Genomic DNA, 8,684 nt, shown 5'->3' with positions numbered 1-8,684 from the left:
GCATGCATTTTAATATTTGGATACTGTTCGTCACTATAATAATATAGTTCAAATCATCCTCATCGTGCAAAAGTCAAGAAATCAAACACCATATTAAATGCACCTTTATAAAGTTCATTTTTGAAATAATTTAAAAGATTTATGTATAAAAACAAAAAAATAGAAAGCATTTAATGACATGTTAAATCTCACAAAATAAGAGAGGAAAACTAACCAAAATATGACGTATTGAATATTCTTAATTGTGAATAAAAAAATTCTTAATCGGCTAATTCACTCATGAATCACGTTCTAAGTCCAAGGTTCCGGAATACGCAATGTTACTTTCAAGTTGTCTGTTTTTAATTTTAAGATGCTGTGAATCCATGCAAATAGCGTTTTTTCTATTTCTGTTATCTGCAAAAAAGAACAAATGAACATTTGGTAGGAGAGAGGAGAGAGGTTTTGGGAAATCAGAGCTAATTTAGTTGCCATTTTTATTAGCCTTGTGTGGGAGTAATTATTGTTACATTAAAAGTGAAAGATCCTACGAATGCTCTATATTTGGTGCCTGTGATTGACCGTTTCCCATGCACTTTTCCTTATCTATCCTTTTCAGTTCACTCACCATTTGTTGCCACACTACCACTCGTGCGAGTTCATCTCCAACATAACACATCCCTTACGTTAACACATTCACTTTAACCCCTTAATTTTACTTTTTGTTGTCTTCCTCAGTCATTTGAGAATTGAGACAGAGGGATTAGTAGTCGAAGATTCTTTGGCATATAACCTTTCCGAAAAGATATTTATTTGTATCTGTCCCTTCATTCCTTTAACAAATATATATATCTCCAGGAGCAACCACCTTATCCCTCGTTATCCCTCTCAGCTTCTTTGTGTTGTGTCTCTCTTGTTCAACCTAAGAGAGACATGGACGTTGTTCTTCAGACCAAAGGGCTTCTCTCTCTCCCCACAAACCCAAGGAACAGGCTTTTACAAACATCCCAGGGTTTAAAGCATAGATTTTTCTCTCCAAAACCAAAAATCCTTGGTGGGTCTTTTCTGACTTCCAATGGATTCCAAAAGTTCAATGGCTGTGCCTCAATGGGTAATAATGTCTTTGGCCCAAGGAACAGAAATTTGTTCGTGTGCAGGGCTGAAGCTGCTGCAGCTGCAGCTGATGCATTTAGGGAGCCAGAAAACGAGAAAGCCAAAATTTTGGGTATTGAGGTTGCCACCCTCAAGAAGATTGTGCCTTTGGGGATGATGTTCTTTTGTATACTCTTCAATTACACCATTCTAAGAGACACTAAGGATGTGCTGGTTGTCACGGCCAGAGGAAGCAGTGCGGAGATTATTCCGTTTTTGAAAACTTGGGTGAACCTTCCAATGGCTGTTGGGTTCATGTTGCTGTACACAAAATTGGCAAATGTATTGTCCAAGCAAGCACTCTTCTATTCTATTATTCTCCCCTTCATTGCCTTCTTTGGGGCGTTTGGGTTTGTTCTTTACCCTCTCAGTAACTATATCCACCCTGAGGCATTTGCTGACAACCTTCTTAACGTCCTTGGCCCTCGCTTCCTTGGTCCACTTGCAATTATGAGAATCTGGAGCTTCTGTCTGTTCTATGTCATGGCTGAATTGTGGGGGAGTGTGGTGATTTCTGTGCTGTTTTGGGGGTTTGCCAATCAGGTTTTTTCATTGTTTCAACTTTTGAGTCTATTTTGTCAGTTGGATTTTGGCTTGATTCTGTTATAGTATATTTTGGTGTTGTTTTCATATTATCATTGTTAATTCTGGTATCTTGAACATGGAATCTTAATATCATCATTATGATTGGCTATTCCCTATTGGATTGTGTCACTTTTCATCTATTACATTTTTTTATCTGTTCGTTGGTATTGATTCATTTTCCTCAGGTTTGCATGTCAATGGTAATTATTCATTTGTTATCTATTATAGCTTAGCCGCTCAGCTTTCGATGATTCACTTATATGTTGTTTCTTTTTATGTGCTTAATTCATGATTGCTAAATGATTGTGATCATGTGATGGTAGGGCAAGGTGTTGCAGCCTCTTCTTTTATATTGCGAATATATTTTTCCAATTTGAACTGCTTTATGCACATTATAATGAATATAAAGATACTGAGTTTCTTCTTTGTGAAGGAGAGTGCTAATACCATTTTTTTTGTCAGATAACTACCGTTGACGAAGCAAAACGATTCTATCCACTGTTTGGACTTGGGGCCAATGTAGCCCTTGTGTTCTCTGGTAGGACAGTGAAATACTTTTCTAATCTGAGACAGAATTTGGGTCCTGGAGTTGATGGCTGGGCCATCTCTCTGAAAGCGATGATGAGCATAGTGGTGGCTATGGGACTAGCAATCTGTTTCCTGTATTGGTGGGTGAATAATTATGTTCCTCTTCCTGCAAGAAGCAAGAAGAAGAAGGTAGTCTTTTGAATCGTGCTCATTCTGTTCTTCTAATGCTTACATATTTTCTTTTATTCTTGAGTGTATACTAATTTAGTTGTCGAGAAAACTGAAAGCAAAGTAATATATCATTTCTCAGTTTTTTTCTGATGTGTTAAATGGTACAGGGAGTATTTTATTACAAAAACTGGCTTTCAATATAATGTTTAGATGGGGAATCATTTCTGTAGTATGATTGATTCATTTCTATGCGTGTATGAAATTCTCCTAGCTCTTTGGTTATCCTCATTTTATTTTAAATGTCCGAAAATAGGAAATTCCAATTTTTTGGGTCAACTACTAATATTGTGCAATTTTTCCAGGAGAAGCCTAAAATGGGAACAATGGAGAGCATAAAGTTCTTGGTTTCTTCAAGATATATAAGGGATCTTGCCACTTTAGTGGTTGCATATGGAATTAGCATTAATCTAGTTGAGGTTACATGGAAATCAAAGCTCAAAGCTCAGGTAAAGTAAAACTTTCTTACTTTTGGTTTTATGATTTATCACAACTTTTTTCATCACTCTCTCATACACACCATTGCAATTTGTGCAGTTTCCTAGCCCAAATGAGTACTCATCTTTTATGGGTGACTTCTCAACTGCAACTGGAATTGCTACATTCACAATGATGCTTCTAAGCCAATTTATATTTGACAAATATGGATGGGGAGTTGCTGCCAAGATCACCCCTACTGTCCTGCTTTTGACAGGAGTTGGTTTCTTTTCTCTTATATTATTTGGCGGCCCAATTGCTCCTGTTATTGCTAAGTTTGGAATGACTCCACTGCTTGCTGCTGTATATGTGGGTGCCATGCAGAACATATTCAGCAAAAGTGCTAAGTACAGTTTATTTGATCCTTGCAAAGAAATGGCCTACATACCCTTGGATGAGGATACCAAGGTTTGTACTTATATCTGCTACAATAATATTTGTGCTAAATCAACTTGAAACTTCTAATAATTTATATTACATATATAATTAGGGTTGTATGGTCAAGATTGTATTACTTAAATTTGATCATGTCCATCTATTTGTTGTTGCATGATTAAAGATTAAATTTTGAATTTAATTAAAATACACCGATATTGTAATTTTTTTAAAAATTATTCAATCTTGAATTAATATATCAGCAAGAATCATTGTCTTTTGGGATTTTTAATTTAAAAGTTATGTTCTAATTGAGTGGCAATATAATTTTTTTCTACACTTATATCACTAAAATTAAAATCTTAATTTTTCTCATGAGAATATGTTCTCACCTTTGACTGGTTTTGAATCCCAAAATCTTGCAGCTGTATCCACTTATAGTTGACTTGTGTTAAACTCCTTGGTGTAGGTGAAGGGGAAGGCAGCCATTGATGTGGTGTGCAACCCATTGGGAAAGTCTGGAGGAGCTCTAATTCAGCAGTTTATGATCTTAAGTTTTGGTTCACTAGCTAATTCAACTCCATACCTTGGAGGGGTGCTTCTGGTGATTGTTCTTGCTTGGTTATCAGCAGCTAAGTCTCTGGATACCCAGTTTTCTGCATTGCGTCGAGAAGAAGAACTTGAGAAAGAGATGGAAAGAGCAGCTGCTGTTAAGATACCAGTTGTGGCTAAGAATGAGGATGCAAATGTTTCACTGTTAAATCCAACTCTAGGTGACTCCTCAAGTAGTCCTTCTGAAGCTTCAACTCCTAGCAATATTTAAGCATACTTCTTTCTGTTGAATTGCATGGCAGAAAGAATCAGATGAACTCATGAGTGATGTTAGCCCAAACTATTTGTTGTAGGTCATTATTTCATAGAATAAGTTTCTCACTATTTTTTTCAAGTCTCATTGTTGTTACTTTTGTCCCCATAGATAAATGATTTTATCATTCTCTCATTATGAAGCTTTCCTATTTTGTGGGAGCACATTTGTTTTCAAGTTATATCAAATGAAAGAATGAACAGATTTGTAATTTTTGTTTTGTAAACAATATATGTTGGTTGGTTTACAGGGAGCTATGCTACCCACTTGCCACTACAAAAAAAAACGAATGTAAATAATTAAAAAAGAAAATTACTCTACAAGTGAATTTAGGAAACAACAGGTAATATCTATCAATATATAATTGATAAAATTAATTAAAGGATCTGTAAAATAATTTTGATTAGTTAGTTGATTAAATAAGGCTTACTCTTTAGGAGACTTTTGAATTGATAGTAGCACTTTTTTTTGGTCGAGATGGAAGCATTTCATTATTGTCTTTCGGTTTTTTGGGTCAAACGAAGCATTTCATTTTTAAGCACTGTCCTTACATGGGCTTCTAGTTGAATCTGTAGTTCATATATTTTTACACAAAGCCCAAAAGATATTGTGTATGAGTAGGCACAGAACCCAAAAGAAAAAGAATTCTGCCGTGGAAATGGCCCCAATTCAAGAATATAATTATTTTTGGATTTCACCTTAGGCAAAAGAATTATGGCCCGGGCTATCCTCAATAAAATAAAATAACATAGTAACTATTATTTATTTTAATTTTATACAATTCTTACTTTTTAAATTTTTCAAAAATATATTAAAAAATTGAAGTGAATGAAATATGTAATTTCACAAAATTGAGGTTTACTCTAAAAATGAAGTAGGGTGGGGCCCATGGTACTGAGAGGTACATATGGCAGCTTCGAAAGCAACAAACGTTGGGATGGTTCACGAGATTGGGATATGCAAAACACAAACTTTGGCGTATATGTGGGACCCCCCCAGGTTTCCGTTTCATTGTCCCCACTGCTATGCACGGTTCAATTCCTCGTTCTTGATATCGACGATCGTAAATCCATCATCACCTACCTTTACTATGGTGCAACTGTGACATCATAAACAAAACAAACAACCTTCAATTTTTGTTTGTATATCCCTTCTCAATTCCTTCCTATATGGTATTCTATCCATGTAAATGGAACGAGTCCAAATCCCTCACGCAAAACATTACATGTAGAATCTTAGATCCAACAAACCACTCTCTTTCAAGTCCTTTTCAACTCTGATGCTGTTATAATTACTTTTGTTCTCCAACGATTTCAGCAATTTAGTCTCTCTCTCTCTCTCTGTCATAGGAATGGAAGATTAAGCAGTGTGAATACTCCCACTCCTCTTTCTAAATTCCCCAACAAGGCTAAAATTAAAACACTGAAATATTTTTATCATTATCTTACCAATACAATGCAGTCATACTTCATATATCTTACTGTTTTGCACGCTGACATTCCACCCAAAAATATTTTAACTTAAAATAACTAAAATTGAATTGGAATTAAATTAGAGAACAGCCGAATAAAATCTCACAGCATTTGTCAACGAAATATACTACATACCTGCCAAATAATGGTCCTAGTTCTGTTTGTTATCCACATATGAACAAATCTTTATTATTTACCTGCTTTGTAATGTAAAATACTAAAATCAACATGAACATTTTTCGAGGTCATAGTTGTCCACAAAGATATTTTCACTATTTTTTAATATTAAAAAAATAAATTCATAGATGAAAGTATTTATATGAGTACATTACATTACATATAAGAAGCAAGGAATTGTGGAGCTGAGTTTCTGAGTGCTCACAGAAATGAAGAAGCAATCTTGTGAAGAATCAGAGACCAGTTTCCCAGAGAAATGTGTAAGCCAATTATCCTCGGAGTGCTGGTTCGACGATGCATGCATCCTTGACATGGATTACTTCGTGAAGACCCTTTCAGGCATCAAACAGAAAGGTGTGCGTGCTGACTTGATCGGTTCCATCATCACTCACTATGCTTCCAAGTGGCTCCCTGATCTTTCTGCGGCTGAAAATGGCCTCACCCATTTCCATGAATCACCCGAAAGTGTCACAATATCATGGATGAAGAAGAGGTTCTTCGTGGAAACCTTGGTGGGTGTTCTTCCTCCAGAGAAGGATTCCATCCCATGCAACTTCCTCCTTCGTCTTCTAAGAACTGCTAACATGGTTGGTGTTGAGGCCACTTATAGAGTTGAGCTTGAGAAGCGCATTTCATGGCAGCTAGATCAAGCTTCTCTCAAAGAGCTCATGATACCCTCTTTCAGCCACACTTGTGGGACCCTCTTGGATGTTGAGCTTGTCCTTAGGCTGGTTAAGAGGTTCGTGAGTTTGGACCATGATGGAGCTAAAACTGGTGTTGCTTTGGTTAAGGTGGCCAAGTTGGTTGATTGCTACCTCGCCGAGGCTGCTGTGGATGCCAACTTGAGTTTATCTGAGTTTGTTGCACTTGCTGGAGCTCTTCCATGCCATGCAAGAGCAACCGATGATGGCTTGTACCGAGCCATTGACACTTACTTAAAAGTATGCCTTTTTTTGTTTCAATTTGTTTTATTATTCTTTGATATTCAGTAATCTTCATTGTCTTAGTTTATTTATTAAAGACAAGGAGAGAAGCAAACAAGTGGAGATGAATTTAGAGGTTCATTCTGGATATCCCAGAAAATGTTTCTTGTGTTGTCACCAACATGAGATACTTCGGAGGGTAGGAGATTGAACAGGGACCGGGAGCAAAAAGCCAAGTGAAATGACATAAATGTCTTTCATGTGGGGCTACAGGATCATAGCTGTAATTAGCACTTCTCTACATTTGGCTTTTCTCTTGTCCACTTACTGATGCATGGAAAAGGTTATTCAACTGTTTTACTGAAATGGAACGTAATTAATGATTACTTGGTATGGGAAACGGGAAACCCTTTTTGGTGTAGACGCTAAAGCTGGGCATTTCCTTCCTATAGCAATGTGTACTTCTTAGGTGTTGCCACTCTAACAAGTATAGTAGTTCTTCTGAATTTAAGTAACCCACATGCATCTTAGTAGTTAGTCTTCTCCCACGATATTTGAATAATACAATCTTGTCCAGTTTATGATTACAGCTTCATTTTTACTATTTAAAAATGCGGGATACTAGTTATTGCTCAAAAGAAGAACATGGGAATTGACTTTCCATAACTAGTACGTCTGATCATGATATAGCAAGCAATAATCCTAAATTCAATACCGTTTGAAGACTTATATTTGGTACACGGGTAATACTAAAACCCATGAAAAGCCAGGAATAAAAAGAGGAAAGAAAGAGAAGAAGAGATTTGAATGAAATTTATAGCATTTTGTTTTGAGTACTTGATCAGAGTAAGTTTATTTTTGGGTATGATCTTGAAACTCTTCTAACTCTGGTTATGTGTTATAGGCACATCCAGGAGTGTTAAAACAAGAAAGGAAGGGTCTGTGTAGGCTGATTGATAGCAGGAAACTCACACCGGAGGCCTCACTTCATGCAGCTCAAAATGAAAGGTTACCTGTTAGAGCTGTGATTCAGGTGCTCTTCTCTGAACAAACCAAACTCAATCGCCACATAGATTGGAGTGGCTCCTTCAGTGGCTTGAGGAGCCCAAATAGTGGCCTTGATCCACCAATACGATGCCTTTCAAAGCGTGAAATGAATGCTCAACAAATGGAGATAAGGAGGCTGAAGGAAGATGTTCACAGGCTGCAAAATCAGTGCAATGCTATGCAAGTTCAGATGGAGAGAATGATGGAGAAGAAGAAATGGTTATTCAAATGGAAGAAATTTGGAATGCCTGTGTTTAGTAAAAGTTGGGGAGAGGTGGAGAAAATCCAAGAAGAAGAAGAAGAAGAAGATGATGATGAACAGGCTGAAAGGGAAGTTGGGTTTGGAAGGCAAACGCCCATGTACATGAAAACCGGTCTGGTCAAAAGTAGGACTCCCTACAAGTGGAGGAAATCTTTGTCCTGAAAGAGAGGCTGTGAATAAAAAACATATGATTGACATAATTTGTTGTGTTATATAAGTCCGTTTGTTGGAACTTGAGAAATAATGTAAGATACAACTCTGTTGTATTTGGAATCAATTCAATAAAGATGTGTGTATACCGAAGTTCTAGATACAAATGTGACTACATATATTAAGGTATGCCCCCAAGTAAAGATATATATGAAAGAAAGAGTGAGACAAGAAAATGGACAGATCTGATTTGCTGGAGGAAAATTCAACGTACTATTTAAAGTGCGTTCTTTTTTAAATGTTTCCTCATTTTTAATACACCAATTTACAAATTTTAACCATTCTTGACCTTCTTGCCAAGTTGCATCAAGATTGTTCTTTCAGCAACAATGGACATATAGGAACAACAGCAACCAAGGTCATTTCTGTTTGTAAAAGGTGTAAAAGGGTATGTGAACAAAGAA

General features: G+C 36.5%; 2 protein-coding genes across 2 annotated transcripts; both read left to right on the top strand.

The window, feature by feature from the left end:
* The first annotated feature begins 613 nt into the window (after positions 1–613).
* LOC113853886 (ADP,ATP carrier protein 1, chloroplastic-like) lies at positions 614–4,287 on the top strand. The gene is made up of 5 exons (XM_027484576.1): positions 614–1,674; positions 2,179–2,433; positions 2,778–2,921; positions 3,010–3,357; positions 3,794–4,287. Exons 1-5 carry the CDS (start codon positions 913–915, stop codon positions 4,145–4,147), a joined length of 1,863 nt encoding a protein of 620 aa, XP_027340377.1. The 5' UTR covers positions 614–912; the 3' UTR covers positions 4,148–4,287.
* Positions 4,288–5,979: 1,692 nt separating this feature from the next.
* LOC113854058 (root phototropism protein 3) lies at positions 5,980–8,559 on the top strand. Its single transcript, XM_027484889.1, has 2 exons — positions 5,980–6,779; positions 7,666–8,559. Exons 1-2 carry the CDS (start codon positions 6,048–6,050, stop codon positions 8,230–8,232), a joined length of 1,299 nt encoding a protein of 432 aa, XP_027340690.1. The 5' UTR covers positions 5,980–6,047; the 3' UTR covers positions 8,233–8,559.
* The last annotated feature ends 125 nt before the right edge of the window (positions 8,560–8,684 follow it).

The sequence above is a fragment of the Abrus precatorius genome, unplaced genomic scaffold (assembly GCF_003935025.1).
Source record: "Abrus precatorius isolate BTA unplaced genomic scaffold, Abrus_2018 Scaffold11, whole genome shotgun sequence".
Lineage (NCBI taxonomy): Eukaryota > Viridiplantae > Streptophyta > Magnoliopsida > Fabales > Fabaceae > Abrus > Abrus precatorius.
The sequence above is the reverse complement of the archived record's forward strand: the minus strand, read 5'-3'. Positions and strand labels throughout refer to the sequence as shown.

Excerpts from the sequence above, each read along its gene's own strand:
- LOC113853886 (XM_027484576.1), top strand. The coding sequence starts at position 913 with ATGGACGTTGTTCTTCAGACCAAAGGGCTTCTCTCTCTCCCCACAAAC. Across the intron at positions 2,922-3,009 it reads AATCAAAGCTCAAAGCTCAG|TTTCCTAGCCCAAATGAGTA; the intron begins GTAAAGTAAAAC and ends CAATTTGTGCAG. Across the intron at positions 3,358-3,793 it reads CCTTGGATGAGGATACCAAG|GTGAAGGGGAAGGCAGCCAT; the intron begins GTTTGTACTTAT and ends TCCTTGGTGTAG.
- LOC113854058 (XM_027484889.1), top strand. The coding sequence starts at position 6,048 with ATGAAGAAGCAATCTTGTGAAGAATCAGAGACCAGTTTCCCAGAGAAA. Across the intron at positions 6,780-7,665 it reads CCATTGACACTTACTTAAAA|GCACATCCAGGAGTGTTAAA; the intron begins GTATGCCTTTTT and ends TATGTGTTATAG.